At 39.8% G+C, this 17,910-nt stretch overlaps 1 protein-coding gene across 3 annotated transcripts in view; it reads left to right on the forward strand.

Moving 5' to 3' along the window:
• LOC133545319 (zinc finger protein 664-like) overlaps window positions 1–17,910 on the forward strand; it is a 186,825-nt gene that overhangs the window by 46,598 nt on the left and 122,317 nt on the right. The window contains exon 3 of one of the 3 annotated variants that reach the window (XM_061890783.1): window positions 16,552–17,185. The exons of the other annotated variants lie outside the window; for them this stretch is intronic. Coding sequence (XP_061746767.1) covers window positions 16,552–16,727 — 176 coding nt within the window. The 3' untranslated portion in view covers window positions 16,728–17,185. Of the gene's footprint in view, window positions 1–16,551; window positions 17,186–17,910 lie in introns of those variants that run through there. 3 annotated transcript variants of the gene reach the window in all.

Consider the following 17,910-nt stretch of genomic DNA (forward strand, 5'->3'; position numbering starts at 1 on the left):
CTCTTCCGGATCTTTCCCTGGCTTGCATATTGGAATTATTACAGCTGTTTTCCACTCATCTGGTAATCTTCCTTCTTCATATATCCTATTATATAATTTCAAGACCACTTCTTTGCCGATGCTACCTACATTTTTGATCATTTGATAACTCACCAGGTCTTTCCCTGGCGTCGTATTGTTAACTTTTTTTTTTAATTCGAACCATTTCATCCAAAGAAAATGTCATATCCATAGTGTTGGTAAAACTATTATCGTTGTCTTCCTTCATTTCCTTAATATTTAAACTAATTGTTTCTTCTCTCTTTTGATTTTCAACATTTCTCAAATTATCATTACTGTGCACTTTAACAAAGTTTTTGCTAAAAGTTCTGCTTTTTCTTTATTTCCTACCACACTCCGCGTTCCATCTTTCATCCCATTATTTTTATGTTCTTTTCTGACCCCTGACATTCTCTTGATCATTCCCCACACTTGGCTTAAAGGAGTAGTTCTATTTAGTGTTTCACAAAAAGTTCTCCAATGGTGTTTTCTTGTTTTTTTAATAACATACCTTACTCTAGCTTGATGCCTTTTATATTGGATCATGTCTTGGAAATTATGTGTTCTTCTCAGTATTCTAAATGCTCTATTCCGTTCTTGTATTGCATCTGTGCACTCTTGAGTTCTGCAGACTTCATGGCTGGCTCGCATCGTGGTCACTCCGTGATCACGTACGACCGCCAGACACTTCTGGATATGGACATATTGGGCCGTTTTGGACTGATAGACGCGGGCGTGCTAAACATGCTAACTAGCATGGGGATACGTCGGCGGCTACATCCAGCGGCCTGTGAAGCAGCGGAGTCTAGTAGCAGCGGGGGCCGTCTACGGAGCAGACGCCAGCGGTGTGATCGGAAACGCGGATGTCGAGCGGGGCTAAAAACAAAGCAGAAGGCTAATCCCCACAGAACACCACTTCCCTCCACCCTGAAGACGAATTTAAATAAAGGATGCGAGACTACTGGTCTGGGTAAGGAGTCAGTTAAATTAGAACAAGTTTTTTCTGCTTTGAGTGTTTCAGAGTTGGACATGTGTTTTACTGAGGTGGCTAACTATGATGCGTGCAGTTTATCAAAGCAACAAACAAACAATCGGAAAATCCCCGTTACTGAGGAGGCTAACCATGATGCGTGCAGTTTATCAAAGCAACAATCAAACAATCGGAACATTCCCGTCGTATCAATTCCTGGATATGGTCGTAATTATACTGAATGCACTGGGCATAATAAACACAACATTATTAATATTGCTACTACGGATAATTTGATCAAAAATTCCCTAAAACAGCCCACTACCTATAATATAGGTTTTTTAAACATAAGATCATTGTCTCCCAAAACGTTGTTAGTTAATGATATCATCAGAGACAACAATCTTAACGTCATCGGTCTCAGTGAAACCTGGCTTAAACCAAACGACTTTTTTGCGCTAAATGAGGCATGTCCTCCTAACTTTACACATGCGCATATTGCCCGTCCGCTTAAAAGGGGTGGGGGGGTCGCACTAATATACAACGAAAACTTTAACCTTAGTCCTAACATAAATAATAAATATAAATCGTTTGAGGTGCTTACTATGAAGTCTGTCACACCGCTGCCTCTACACCTGGCTGTTATCTACCGCCCCCCAGGGCCCTGTTCGGACTTTATCAATGAATTCTCAGAGTTCGTTGCTGATCTAGTGACACACGCCGATAATATAATCATAATGGGGGACTTTAATATCCATATGAATACCCCATCGGACCCACCGTGCGTAGCGCTCCAGACTATAATTGATAGCTGTGGTCTCACACAAATAATAAATGAACCCACGCATCGCAACGGTAATACGATAGACCTAGTGCTTGTCAGGGGTATCACCGCTTCCAAAGTTACAATACTCCCGTATAATAAAGTATTGTCCGATCATTACCTTATAAAATTCGAGGTTCAGACGCATGTTCGTCAAACTAATAATAATAATAACTGCTATAGCAGCCGCAACATTAATACGGCCACAACGACAACTCTTGCTGACCTACTGCCCCCGGTAATGGCACCATTCCCAAAGAATGTGGGCTCTATTGATAACCTCACTAACAACTTTAACGACGCCCTGCGCGAAACCATTGATAACATAGCACCGCTAAAGTTAAAAAAGGCTCCAAAAAAGCGCACCCCGTGGTTTACAGAAGAAACTAGAGCTCAGAAATTATTATGCAGAAAGCTGGAACGCAAATGGCGCACGACTAAACTTGAGGTGCACCATCAAGCATTTAGTGATGGTTTAATAACTTATAAACGCATGCTTACCTTAGCTAAAGCTAATTACTACTCAAATCTCATCCACCGTAATAAAAACGATCCTAAATTTTTGTTTAGTACGGTAGCATCGCTAACCCAACAAGGGATTCCTTCCAGTAGCTCCACCCACTCAGCTGATGACTTTATGCAATTCTTTAGTAAGAAAATTGAAGTCATTAGAAAGGAGATTAAAGACAATGCGTCCCAGCTACAACGGGGTTCTATTAACACTGACACGATTGTATATACGGCGGATACTGCCCTCCAAAATAGTTTCTCTCGTTTTGAGGAAATAACATTAGAGGAATTGTTACAACGTGTAAATGGAATAAAACAAACAACATGTTTACTTGACCCTCTTCCTGGGAAACTGATCAAGGAGCTCTTTGTATTATTAGGTCCATCAGTGCTAAATATTATAAACTTATCACTTTCCTCGGGCACTGTTCCCCTAGCATTCAAAAAAGCGGTTATTCATCCTCTTCTTAAAAGACCTAACCTCGATCCTGACCTCATGGTAAACTACCGACCGGTGTCTCACCTTCCCTTTATTTCAAAAATCCTCAAAAAAATTGTTGCGGAGCAGTTAAATGAACACTTAGCGTCTAACAATCTATGTGAAACCTTTCAATCCGGTTTCAGGGCAAATCACTCGACGGAGACAGCCCTCGCAAAAATGACTAATGATCTATTGCTAACGATGGATTCTGATGCGTCATCTATGTTGCTGCTCCTCGATCTTAGCGCTGCTTTCGATACCGTCGATCATAATATTTTATTAGAACGTATCAAAACACGAATTGGTATGTCAGACTTAGCCCTGTCTTGGTTTAACTCTTATCTTACTGATAGGATGCAGTGTGTCTCCCATAACAATGTGACCTCGGACTACGTTAAGGTAACGTGTGGAGTTCCCCAGGGTTCGGTCCTTGGCCCTGCACTCTTCAGCATCTACATGCTGCCGCTAGGTGACATCATACGCAAATACGGTGTTAGCTTTCACTGTTATGCTGATGACACCCAACTCTACATGCCCCTAAAGCTGACCAACACGCCGGATTGTAGTCAGCTGGAGGCGTGTCTTAATGAAATTAAACAATGGATGTCCGCTAACTTTTTGCAACTCAACGCCAAAAAAACGGAAATGCTGATTATCGGTCCTGCTAGACACCGAACTCTATTTAATAATACAACTCTAACATTTGACAACCAAACAATTAAACAAGGCGACACGGTAAAGAATCTGGGTATTATCTTCGACCCAACTCTCTCCTTTGAGGCACACATTAAAAGCGTTACTAAAACGGCCTTCTTTCATCTCCGTAATATCGCTAAAATTCGCTCCATTCTGTCCACTAAAGACGCTGAGATCATTATCCATGCGTTTGTTACGTCTCGCCTCGACTACTGTAACGTATTATTTTCGGGTCTCCCCATGTCTAGCATTAAAAGATTACAGTTGGTACAAAATGCGGCTGCTAGACTTTTGACAAGAACAAGAAAGTTTGATCACATTACGCCTGTACTGGCTCACCTGCACTGGCTTCCTGTGCACTTAAGATGTGACTTTAAGGTTTTGCTACTTACGTATAAAATACTACACGGCCTAGCTCCATCCTATCTTGCTGATTGTATTGTACCATATGTCCCGGCAAGAAATCTGCGTTCAAAGGACTCCGGCTTGTTAGTGATTCCCAAAGCCCAAAAAAAGTCTGCGGGCTATAGAGCGTTTTCCGTTCGGGCTCCAGTACTCTGGAATGCCCTCCCGGTAACAGTTCGAGATGCCACCTCAGTAGAAGCATTTAAGTCTCACCTTAAAACTCATTTGTATACTGTAGCCTTTAAATAGACTCCCTTTTTAGACCAGTTGATCTGCTGTTTCTTTTCTTTTTCTTCTATGTCCCACTCTCCCCTGTGGAGGGGGTCCAGTCCGATCCGGTGGCCATGTACTGCTTGCCTGTGTATCGGCTGGGGACATCTCTGCGCTGCTGATCCGCCTCGACATCTCTGCGCTGCTGATCCGCCTCCGCTTGGGATGGTTTCCTGCTGGCTCCGCTGTGAACGGGACTCTCGCTGCTGAGTTGGACCCGCTTTGGACTGGACTCTCGCGACTGTGTTGGATCCATTGTGGATTGAACTTTCACAGTATCATGTTAGACCCGCTCGACATCCATTGCTTTCCTCCTCTCTAAGGTTCTCATAATCATTATTGTCACAGACGTCCCACTGGATCCTTATTGTCACCGATGTCCCACTGGGTGTGAGTTTTCCCTGCCCTTATGTGGGCCTACCGAGGATGTCGTGGTGGTTTGTGCAGCCCTTTGAGACACTAGTGATTTAGGGCTATATAAGTAAACATTGATTGATTGATTGATTGTGTCCACCACGGCACTATCTTCCTTCTTCTCCCTATACTATTCCTTGGTATGCTCTGTTCGGCTGCTTCTATTATGCACTTTGTAATATCTGTATTTAATTGTTCAATATCTTGATTTATATCTACTTCCTTTAAAGTTATGTCGGTAATTTCCCTAAATTTCCCCCAGTCACCATGATTATACTTCCATCCTCCTTCTATCCTAGTGCTTTCTGTCCTATGATTTATATTTATGTGAATGAAGATTGGATAGTGATCACTTCCCATTGTGCTGTATTTATTTACTTCCCACTCCACCTTTCCTGCTAACCCTTGTGACACTAGTGTTAAATCTATTGCTGTTTCTTTACCCGTGACGACATCCAACCTTGTTCCCGACCCATCATTCACACACACCAGTTCTTTTTCCTCCAAAAGTGCTTCCAATGTTTCCCCATTCCAGTCATCCCTTTCACCCCACATTGTGCTATGTGCATTAAAGTCACCACACCAAATAATATTGCCACTCCAGTGCTCCATTATTGTTTCTAGTCGGTGAATTTCTAATTTCTTGCATGGATTATAGAAGTTTAGTACTTTGTATCTTTCTTTATTATTCCATACTTCTACTCCTACTATCTCTAGTTCTTGTTTTACTTTTAATATTGAATAATGCATATCTTCCTTAATAAATATGGCACATCCTCTTCCTTGCCCATCATTCCTATCTTTACGTATCGTTATATATCCTTTTATTATAAAGTTTAATTTTGGCTTCAGCCATGTTTCTTGAATACATATTATATGTGGTTTATTTTTCATATTATTAATATATCCCTTTAATTCCTGTCCGTTTGCTATCAAACTTCTGGCATTCCACTGAACAATTAACATGGCGTTGGATTGTGGTCACATGACTCGGTCGCGTCTACTCTCTGTAGCTCACCTTGCACCTGTTCCCAGGATAGTTCTTTTAAATTTAAAAACTTTGCTGCTGCTTTGACAATAATTTTGATTTTCTCAGTCTTGTTTCTAGCCTGTTCTGTACAATTTATTACGTAAGCCAGGAATACAACTAGTTTGTCCATGGAAATTCCTGTATTTGCTGCCTCTTGTTTTTTATTTCTTGAACTATTTTCATTTCTGTCTTGTTCTACACTTTCTTGATTTCTTATTTTAACTGCCTCTGCGTATGTAATATTTCTTTCAACTCTGATTTGCTGTACTTCTGTTGCCTGTTTTCTTATGATGCAGCCCCCATACGCTGCTGTGTGATTCCCGCCACAATTACAGCACTTGACCTGTTCATTTTCTCCACATAGTCCATATTCATGCTCTCCTCCACACCGTCCACATCTCATCTTAGCATGACACACACTAGCAATGTGCCCATAGCGTTGGCACTTGAAACAACGTACTGGGGGTGGCACGTAAGCTCTAACGTAGAAGCTTAGATACCCAATCATGATTCTCTCTGGTAGGACCTCCTCTGCAAATTGCACTAGCACGGATTCGCTCTCAGTCTTTTCACCGTTCCTAAATGCCATCATTCTTTTCATTATAGTGACAGTTCCTCCTTTTATTTCTCTTTTCAGATCATCTAAATTTTCTCCTCTTGGGATTCCTGTCACGACTCCTCTTGCCCCCTTTCGTTCTCCCACTTCAATTTTTTCCTTTATTATTTTGTTGCACAGTTTTTGCAATCGCATTGCTTTGTTCTTTTGCTCTCCATTTTTGCATTTAATCAACAGCCGTCCGTCCCTGAGCACCTTCGCTATCTCCACCTCTCCAATGTCCTTCTTTAATCCCTTAACCAGTGTCATCAAACTAATGTCATTCATATCTTGGTTTGATTTAAATGTATAAATGATCTTATATTCATCCACCATAACCCTTTTCCTCTTATCAACCTCTTCATCGTCTTCATGCACTCTTTTAGCACTCGACTTTCCTTCACTCCCTCCTCTCCCCTTCTTTCCTCTCTCCCCTCTAGTCCTATCCATTTCCATACTATCCTCATACATCCCGTCACTATCCCCTTCCATCTCGATCCAGTCACAAAACAGCTTATGCTCAACCGCCAAAACAGATTTAGACACTCTCGCCGCCGCCAAATTCACTCCAAATGTTTGGTAGTTCCGCGTCTCTCCTTCCGGAAGCTTCCACCGCCACTCTGACCCTCCCCATTACTGCTCTGTTCTGCTGTCTTCCTTTTCCCCCGGAAGCTGGGAATGACGTCACAGCCGAGTGGACGAAGAGGTAGATAGATAGATAGATAGATAGATAGATAGATAGATAGATAGATAGATAGATAGATAGATAGATAGATAGATAGATAGATAGATAGATAGATAGATAGATAGATAGATAGATAGATAGATAGATAGATAGATAGATAGATAGATAGATAGATAGATAGTACTTTATTGATTCCTTCAGGAGAGTTCCTTCAGGAAAATTAAAATTCCAGCAGCAGTGTACAGAGTTGAGATCAATTAAAAAAAAAAGAAAAAAAAGTAAAAAGTCAATAATGGGGGTTTAAATGGAAACAAAATAGAGAAAGATTACAATAAGATTAAAAAATAAAAAGCAACAATGGGAATACAATTATAACAGTAAAATAAGAATATAACAAGAGAAAGTAGGCAGTAGTGACCATGTTATGAAAACGTATTGCACTGTTATTGTTTTGCATCCCCTGTCATCCTTGTACCCCCCACCCCCTATCCCAGAGAGGAGTTGTACAGTCTAATGGCGTGTGGGACAAAGGAGTTTTTGAGTCTATTAGTCCTGCACTTGGGATGAAGCAGTCTAGCACTGAACAGGCTCCTCTGGCTACTGATAACGCTATGCAGAAGGTGACTGGCATCATCCAGGATGCTCACTAGTTTGTCCACAGTCCTCTTCTCTGCCACCGTCACCGGTATGTCCAGTTTCATTCCGATTGTAGAACCGGCCCGCCTGATCAGTTTCTCAAGTCTGGAGCTGTCCTTCTTAGATGTACTGCCCCCCCAGCACACTACCATGTAGAACAGAACACTGGGAACCACAGACTGGTAGTACATCCACAGGACTTTTCTACAAATGTTGAAGGAGTGCAGTCTCCTGAGGAAGTACAGCCTGCTCTGACCTTTCTTGTTCTGGTGGTCCGTGTTAACAGTCCAGTACAGCTTATTGTCCACCCAAAACCCGAGGTACTTGAATGAGTCCAGGGTCTGTTCCTCAACTCCCTCGATCACAATAGGTTGTGACCTTGGACTCGACCTCCCAAAGTCAATGACCAGCTCCTTGGTCTTTGACGGATTGAACTGCAAGAGGTTCATGTGGCACCAGACAACAAAGTTGTCCCATTCTGCACGACAGGGTGTCAACATCATCATTTATACCAACTCTGATTACAATCTAAGTTTTTGGAGCCGAGTTATAAATGTGTAAAGTTCTGTGGCGAGCCGTCAGGTCAAAGTTTGGTCAAAGTCCCGAGGAAGAGTTTGTTCAAGTACCACCCCTTTTTGGTTTCAACATGGCTGACGGAAACCAAAATGGTCGACTTCCTTTTGGCTTTCAAATAAGGGTTCTTGAGACTTTTACGCTCCTCCGGTCGTGATAGATGCTGCTGGTGATTTCTGTGGCGATACGTGAATCTGGGGCGAGCAGCACAATTTTTCACATTTTCAAGAGTTAATATTTGATGTTTGGCTTCGGGGCTCCTAAAGTATCTAATTTTTTGCTTGCAATATTTGGACAGTTTTGGTGCCGAGTAAGGCCCTGAGAAATGTTATCCAAGAGGATCATCTTTTTTTCGAGCCTGAATAAACATTGAAGTCAAAGAGTTGATTTGCAGTGCTGCAGGTTCTCAGCAGCACACTTTTTTTTTCCAGCTGCTTCTTAGAAGAGAACCTTTCCTCACACACACTGCACATTCTACCACATTCTAGAACTATCCTTCAGACACGCCCCCTCCGGTGATATACTTCCAGTGTTGTGACCTCTGTTTACAATTTGTCAGCTCCAAATTATACCTTCTCACTGGCTACTCGGGCTGTGAATCTTTGGCCTCCACACCAGGGGCGTTGCCAGACATATTTCACTGGGGCACGTGCCCCACTGTTGATCTGCAGTGCCCCAGTAAAAATTTCACCAATAAAAAAAAACGCTTCGGAGTTTTAAGTCTACATAACATAGACAACAGCGCACATACTACTTAGTATGGTAATTGATTGCTACTGTATTCACTCCACGAAACAGTGTGCACATGGCTACTTAATATGGTAATTTATTCACGTGTGGATCAAGACTTCGGTTGAGAGAGAGAGAGAGAGAGAGAGAGAGAGAGAGAGAGGGGATTAGAATCACTGCGTGAGGTAGGTGACGTTAGCCAACAACAATTTGTTAATTACAATATTTTGATTTTGATTTGACTCAAACTGTAACTCCTAGATGGATTTAAGAAAGTTATTCGCCCGCAGCAGATAAGAAGCAAGGAATGAGAGATGTAAGTGAAGTCCTAGCTAGCTAAGCAACATTATTGTCTTAAGTTGATGCTAAGTTAGCTAACGTTATTCCTTGTATCAAGACAAACATATTCATTTGCTGTACGAGCTGTCGGGGGAATTTCCAATGAACATGAAACATAATGTTGGTTATTGTCTGCTGGTTCTGCATCAATGATGATTTGGAGTAAGCATGTGTGAGTTGAGTGCTTCTCAAATGGTTTATCTTCAGGAAGAAAAACATTTTTCCATATCATCAAGTCGTGAGCCAAATTTTTAAATCATTCAAGTTTATTTCACAGAAAAATAGCACAGTAGACTTGTCTTGTTAATCGGTGTGACTGACTAAAATAATCTTGTTTTGTCACCAGAAAAATGGCTACAGCTAAAGCATCTGGTTTTGTTTCCAGAAAAAATAGTAACATTTCTGTATTTGTTTTCAGAAAGATGGCTGAAAATATCGTGTTTTGTTGCCCCATTTAGATGTTTTTTTTAAATATATTTCCATGTCTGTCCTGAGTCCTCCTCCAACTTGTTAGTCGGTTTGCCTTTTGCTAAAATACTCACTAATAGTCAGTAGAAAAAAGGCTAAAATAATCTGATTTTGTTGCCACAATTTGATTTTTTTCTCCTAAAACTTTTTTTTTTTCATGCACACATCTGACTGCGACTCACTGAAAATGACACACAATCCACTTTTATGTCACGACGCAGCAGTTGGGAACCACTGGTCAACTGTATAACAGTTACTGTAATATTTCCATGTCTGTCCAGAGTGATTGACCTCTTTGCAAAAATGAAAACGAGACGTTACAGTTTACTTCTCAGAAAATGATTCCCTGAACAGACACACAACAGTTGTTCATTTATTCTACTACTGTGGCTTTATTGTTTTGTGTATATTTTATAGTTTTGTGTATCTGAAATAGGATTAGCCACATTGCCATAAATGGAAATTTAATAATATAAAAGAACCCAGAGATGTAGGGCTGCTTTATTTTTTGTTTTACTTTTGTAGATGTTAAATTTGCAGATGATTACTGCAATAAATATTTGAAAAAGATTCATTGCTCTTCCTTTTTGCTTTTACCAGTAGCAGTTTAGAAGTCTGGAGTAAAAAAGTGCACAAGTAGGTCAAATGCATTAGTTAATTTCAGGTGGTTAATCAAAGATCCATACAACATAATCTGATATGATTTCATAGTTTAAAGCACTATTTATGTATTTTTTATGATAAATAAGTGCTAAAAATGTTTTTGCTTGCGCGCTTTGCACGCTCACATGAAGTATTTGTGCCCCAGGTGTGCCCCAGTACAGTATTAGGTCTAGTGACGCCCCTGCTCCACACAATTCCATTCAGAAGCCATTCACCATTCAAAAGCAATACTTGGGTGCCAGTTCTGTGATGAACTACATCCCTCCATAAAATAGACAAACAGCTCTGATAATTCTTTATATGAACCAATAAAATGTATAATTAATCTACTCAGGTCACATAGTGTATAAGAAAGATAAAGAAGTTGGATAAACGAGTTGTAATTACAATGGTCTTGCAGACAACAGAAAAAGAAAACGTGGCTGAAGGGAAAAAAAACACAATCTTTTTTGTATCAACCCATTTAGATACAGAAACATGGAGAAAAGAATGGGATGGTCCAATTTCCCATGGTATAATATTGCCATGTATTGAACTTTGGGATAAATACTTATTGCTATTTGGGAAAGTTTGTCACCTTATGTAATTACAACTTAATCTACCCTTCCACATGTTTTTATTGTTGTTCCCTTTTACTCCTAAAAAATGTATTTTTATATAAAAACATTAATAAAACATTCAGATACCACAGAACGTGATGTCGCTGGAGTTTTTTTTTTTTTAACTTTTATTTATAAATTTCAACATTTACAAACAGATGAGAAACAATAATCAAAATAAGTACAAAAACAGTACAAACTAAAACAGTGCCAGGGGGTTGTAAATTCAAAATAACTAATATATATATATATATATATATATATATATATATATATATATATATATATATATATATATATATGTATATATACATATAATAAACACAGTGCAAAGCCATAGGCTCACTCAGATTCAGTAAATAACTTAAATTTGGAACACAGCATCATCGTTTTCACAGCTTTTTTGTTGTTAGAGGTAGAGAGTGTTTTAATGTAGAGTTCTTAATCTTTTTTAAAGGCACAAAAGATAGGACGGGTATTGAGAAACTAAAATGTATGAATATAAAACTTAGCCAATATAATAATGAGGTTGTAAAGGTAGAATTCCTTTTCAAATGTTTGTCCATACAGTGTAAAACCAAATATCACATCTTTAAAACAAAACACACATTTGTCATGAATATTGTCCAGGATGAAGCGACAGATGCCCTGCCATGGTGATGGAGTGTTTTCACAAGTCCAAAACAAGTGGTTAACAGTCTCTGGGTGCATGTTGCAAAAGGTGCAGGTAACATCAATGTCCTTCTTGTATCTAACCATCACAGTCTTTACAGGGTAATAACCATGAATGATTTTAAAAGATATCTCTTTTACTTTGTTGCTAAGTAAATACCTGTTAGGAAGGGACCACGTTTTGACCCAACAGATGTCATTTACAACACTATTCCAGAGGGCAATTACGTAGAAGACAGACACACAATCATTTTGGAATAAGCTGCAGATTGTTATGTTATTTTTCTGATCAAAGCAAAGTTTCCCCACAGGAGTGTCAAGTGCATCAGGTGTGTAAGCCCCGTACAACATAATAACACCTGTTGGAATGGCATCAAATACAATGGCAAATTGTTTGTGAGTCACAGGTATCTTAAAATGGTTGAGAAATTCTTGGTAATTAAAAAGTTGACCTTCCGTATTGAAAAGCTGACTCACTAAAATAATGTTATTTTTAAACCAATTGTTGAGGAAAATATATTTCCTTTTGTAACATATGTCTTTATTGTTCCAGATTAAATATTTGGTAGGTGAAAAATTGTGCTTATATATAAGAGACCATGCTAAAAGGGCTTGTTTGTGGAAGTTTGAGAGTGCAACAGGAATCCATCCATCCATCCATTTCTACCGCTTATTCCCTTTTGGGGTCGCGGGGGGCACTGGCGCCTATTTCAGTTACAATCGGGCGGAAGGCTGGGTACACCCTGGACAAGTCGCCACCTCATCGCAGTGCCACAACAGGAATCCTATCAATGTTATTACACAATAGCAAAAATTTTAGGCCTTCAAGGTTAGAGAATACATGATGAGAAATAAAGTTCCAAATTGAGGTAGGGACTTTCAAGTAGTGTCTTATCCAATTAATTTTAAAGGTGTTGTTTAGTGAAGTGAAATCAAGAACGTTTATAGACCACCCTGATTGGAATTTTTCATTATAATAGATTTCTTAATATAATGATTTTTTTTTTCCAAATACAGTCAACCAGTATTTTGTCAACAGTTTTAAATATTTTTTGATTAACATCGAAAGAAATAGCTGCATATGTAAGCCTGGAGATACCTTCTGCTTTGGAAAGTAAGGTTCTGCCTTTTAAGGATAAATCTCCCTGTAGCCATTGGTTCAATCTTTTCTTAGTTTTTCTATAATTGGATTAAGTTCAAGACCGATCTAGAACTCTGATTTTTAGTGATAAGTATTCCTAGGTAATTAATACTATCCTTAACTGGAATTTGACGCAATAGCGTCTGTGTTTTCTCTTTGTCCACTTGGCTCTGACGTCATCCCAACTTCCGGGGTAATTGGAAGGCAGCAGAACAGAGCAGTACTGCCTTGTAACGTAAAGTGTGCTAACTGTCGTGAAAGCACATCCAAGGATAAAGAAGAGAGCAGGACGTTAATAAGTCAGTCTTATTATTTGTTCTCCAGTTTGAAATATTTACGGTGTATACAATACATCTTTGATTCTTTCTTTAACGATAAAGTCGTCTCGATGCGATAGAAGCACTGTGCCGCTTCTCGTGCTATCTTTGCTTGTTAGTAAGCTTAGCTCGCTAGTTAGCTTAGCTTGTTAGCTGCTAACAAAGAGACGCGGACGTTATCAACACATCGCTAAGTAGAGATCAAGTGTGAGAGTAAAGTGTTGTGATTGTGTGAAAATGTGCGAAAGAACGATAGCAAAGTATGAGGAGGAACTTTGTCCAACAAAAGAGGAGAAGGAGCAACAACATCAACTACTGAACACTGTTTTCAAGGAGCCTCAAGTTGTGTTACACAGAACAGGTTTGTTCACTTTTTACTCTCACATCTTTACTAACTTTGTATTTAATGAATTACACTATCCTTAATACATTGTGAATAAGAAGTTGTGTTGTCTTGTGAGGATGATGCATTCCGTCTGCTACTTGCAACGTGGTCTTGCAACCACGTGGTTGTCGGTGTTCTTTCGAATTTAACTAGTAAAGATGAGTTACATATCCCAGTCCATTTGTACAATAAACTGTCAGTGGTGGAACAAGTCAGAGCTGGGCTGGGGGAAGACCAAGTAATAATGCTGATTCTAACATAATTTTACAACATACACATGCCTCTCTGGGTTTACTACAAACAATATCTGACCAGGTTTTAAAAAGTTGGTCAGCCATTTTTGCTGAAATTTGCATTTTCCCAACATTTATATTTTTTCTCATTTTCACCACAGCATCAGTTTGTTCACATGATGTAGAAAAAATATCAAAGGGGATCTGATGTTTTTATTTTTTTGGACTATCATTCACAATCGATATGTAAGACAATAACATGTTTTTATTTTTTAGCATTCTAAGTCCTAAGCAAATGTTAGCAAAATCTTGACTATCCTAATTTTAACAATGGAGTCAATGAGCGGGCCTCTATTCTGCTCACTGATAATTAGTTGATCAATAAAATATACCCAGAAGTCATTTTTTAAAATGCTATCTCTTTAAAACATCCTGTAAAAATGCATATCCTCTGGAAAAATGCCTTATAGTAGCCACAAACTGGACGATACATTTTTAATTAGGATACAATTTAAATAAATAGTGTAAAGGTTTTATGGAATTTTCCAGGGTGTACACCGCCTTCCGCCCGCTTGTGAGTCCAAAAGGGACACACCGTAGAAAATGGATGGATGGGAAAAAGGCCTCAAATTTTTACTTTTTAAGGTCAAGACAAGTGTTGCCTTAAAAGAGGGCTCATATTTTAGGGCACCAAGGCAAATGTTATTTATTTTCCAGTTTGTTAATTAAATGCAGAATCGCTCACATTTATTTGTGCAATAAATCTTTGGATGATGTTGACCCGTACTTTGGGTCAAAGTATAATACCATTTATTTGTGCAATAAATCTTTGGACGATTTTGACCCGTACTTTGGGTCAAAGTATAATAATTGTGTAAATGCATCAAAAAGTTCATTATACTTGCGTAAGGTGCTTATTTGAAACCTTTATTTTCTTAGGACATTCAGACCTATTATTGTGAAGGGGGAAGTGCTGTTCTCAGCTTGATATGTGGAGGCGGCAGTTGCGGCTGCTGTCCGGTTTGTACATTATTCCAACAATGATGATGTCGTTCACAACAACACAAGCAGATGAGATGTGTTGTGGGTGTATTCATTTTCCTTGCTTGCTTTAGCGTCGTAGTTTAGTCACTATTTCCAATGACCGCCTCAAGGACGGGACGGTTGCGTGTTCAGAGGATGAATGAGTGGTCCAGAACACATTATTTTCCCTAACAAATGTTGCTTCTCCTCACAATGATTGGACATTGAATTTAAATATTTCAGTCACTCACACAACCATACTTGTGAGGGAGTTTTCTGTGTCTACGTACCTTCGACACATCCGTACACCCACCGGAGTGACACTTTTCCAAGTTGAACAATTCCCACATTTTTCAACCTATTCAAACCATTCCAACATCAACACTGTGACGCTTGGGTGGCATCGGGGTGCGGTTGTGCTCTCTTGTGGGTGCAGCGGAGATGGAACACAGCGTGAAGGTAAGGATGATGATTTATTTAACACTACAAAACAGACTAGGAAACAAAACACTTGCACGAAGGCACTAACAAACTAAACAATCAGAACTAGCATGGGAGCTAGTAGGAACTAAGAATGCTAGCATGTGAGCTAGGGAAATAAACAAAGGAGTAGCGTGGAAGCTAACAATTACAAAAATAGTATTTACCACAATGCAGGAATGCGACGTCACCTATTGCGTGTAAAGCAAACTAGAGTCCGAGAGCGAATGGCAAACAAAGGCATTCTTAAATAAGGAGATAATCACAAATCAGGTACGCGACAACAAACAAGAGACAGGTGACACTAATGAGTTACAATGACAACAGAAACAAAACAGGAAGTGCCACCGGGAACTAAGGATGTCGAATAACAAACAGGCTGTGATAACAACACAGAAAACCGAACCCACACCAGAACATGGCATGATCGAAGTCGTGGATCATGACAAACATATTCCACTCAGTCATCCTGGACATTCAAACTCACACTTTCCCAAGTTCCAAACCAAATTTCTGTTTTCCTGGAAATTCCAACTCTTTAACATTGAAACCATTCCAACATGCAAACTATTCTTACATTCATACTACATTCTGTCAGCATTTCAGTTAAATTTCAGCATTGGATCATTTACACGCAATTCCTTGAACAATTGCCTCATCTACTTATTATTATTATTATTATTATTATTATAATTAAATGTAGCTTACCATATTGCTGAAAATTTCAATTTCCCCTCGGGGATTAAAAAAGTATGTCTGATTATGATTGAATGTGTAGACTGCATGAAAGATGCCTTCTCAGTTCTCACTCTAACACAATTTGAGTGTCTTTGAAACACACAAAATGAATCTAATCCATTATTACAATTAATAATAAGGTAAACAAGTTATATTTTGAAGGAATAGTCGCAAAACAGATGTCATCTTTTTTGGCCAACATGTTTACTGTGCTCATGCTTTTTTTAGAGCAGACATGTATCTAAAGATGAATGTGAAAATCACAGTAATTATTGTCCACCAGCAGGGGGAGCTCATCACTAGTACTACTGCGTGGAGGCTGGCATGTGGTACATTATTTCCTGTGTGTGTATGACTTATTCAGAAGAAGAGCAGCACACTTTCACATATGGTGTCTACCATTAAGGATTGCAGGAATTACTTTTAGGATGTTTGTATATGAATAAGGTGGATTGGACGTTGGTCTGGGAAGGCATTCCCCTGAAGGTCTTCTCCATGTATCAGCTGGAAGTACCCTGACTGCTGTGAAGGGAAACTGATGAGATTGTGAGATCATATGTTGGTACAGGACAATGTCTCATGTGACTGAGCAAAGCTGGACTTTTCTAAAGAATGTTTGTTTTCTCCTGTCCTGCAGACCTCGATGAAGAACATCTTCCTCATGAGCAGGAGGAGGAACCACTGTCCCCCCACATACACAAGGAAGAAGAGGTACCACATTCCCAACACATCAAAGAGGGAGGGGAGGAGCCACAGCCCCCCCACACATTAAAGAGGAAGACAAGACGCCACAGACCCATAATGTTAAACTGACCCTTCACATTAAAAGGCAAGCAGAGGACCCACTGATATTACACATCAAAAAGGTAGAGGGGGACCCGCTGACCCCTCACTTTCAGGGACAAGTGAACACGCTGACCCCTCACATTAAAAAGGAAGAGGTGAACACACTGACCCTCTACTTTAAAGAGGAAGAGGAGGACCAAGAGCCGCCACACATTAAAGAAGAAAAGGCGGAACACCACATCAGTCAGCCTAAATGGTTGGAGGAGTTCCCAGTGACTGGTGTCCCTGTGAAGAGTGAAGATGAGGTCAAAGGTGAAAGTGAGGAGAGGGGAGAGGTGGAGCCTCCAAGCAGCAGCTCAACACAACACATGACAACAGAAACTGATGGAGACCACTGTGGAGGATCACAAGCAGACAAGCTCTTAGCTCCACTATCAGATAGTGAGGACACAACGTCACACTCTCCTGACACTGATGATGAAGACTCTGAAGATGATAAGACATGTCACACTGACAACACTCACTTCAATTGTTCTCACTGTGACAAATCCTTTCATTCCCTTTACGGTTCAAAGCCATATCGCTTTGAACCGTATGCAAGCGAAACCGACGAAAACGACACGACAGCCAGCGACATGAGAGAAAGCGAGGACGAATTCGGCAATCGCCTTCCAACCAACGATTGGTATGTGTTTGTTTGACATGAAAGGAAACAAACTAACAACTATGAACTAGGTTTACATTCTTTGTAATTTGTTTGCTTCGGTTTTCTGCACATTTTTGTGGGATGATCTGGTGTTGAAAACTGGGCTCTGGGTGATATCCGCAATGTACGATTATCGGGTTGACTTTATTTTCCATTGTCTCTTATTACATTCACAGGAGTTCTATATTTTCAATGCGATCTGATTTACACCACCAAATTTTCTTTTTCTGCGACCTGTTAAGTATGACCAGGTATTACTAGCATATGAAATACATTTGGCTACAACATGCACTTTGAGAGTGCATACAGCCAATTTCAGGCGCGCTAAGAACATCAATCAATCATCAATCAATGATTATTTATATAGCCCTAAATCACTAGTGTCTCAAAGGGCTGCACAAACCACAACACAAACCACAACGACATCCTCGGTACAGCCCACATAAGGGCAAGGAAAACTCACACCCAGTGGGATGTCGGTGACAATGACTATGAGAAACCTTG

This window comes from Nerophis ophidion, linkage group LG28, assembly GCF_033978795.1.
Source record: "Nerophis ophidion isolate RoL-2023_Sa linkage group LG28, RoL_Noph_v1.0, whole genome shotgun sequence".
NCBI classification, from domain to species: Eukaryota; Metazoa; Chordata; class Actinopteri; order Syngnathiformes; family Syngnathidae; genus Nerophis; species Nerophis ophidion.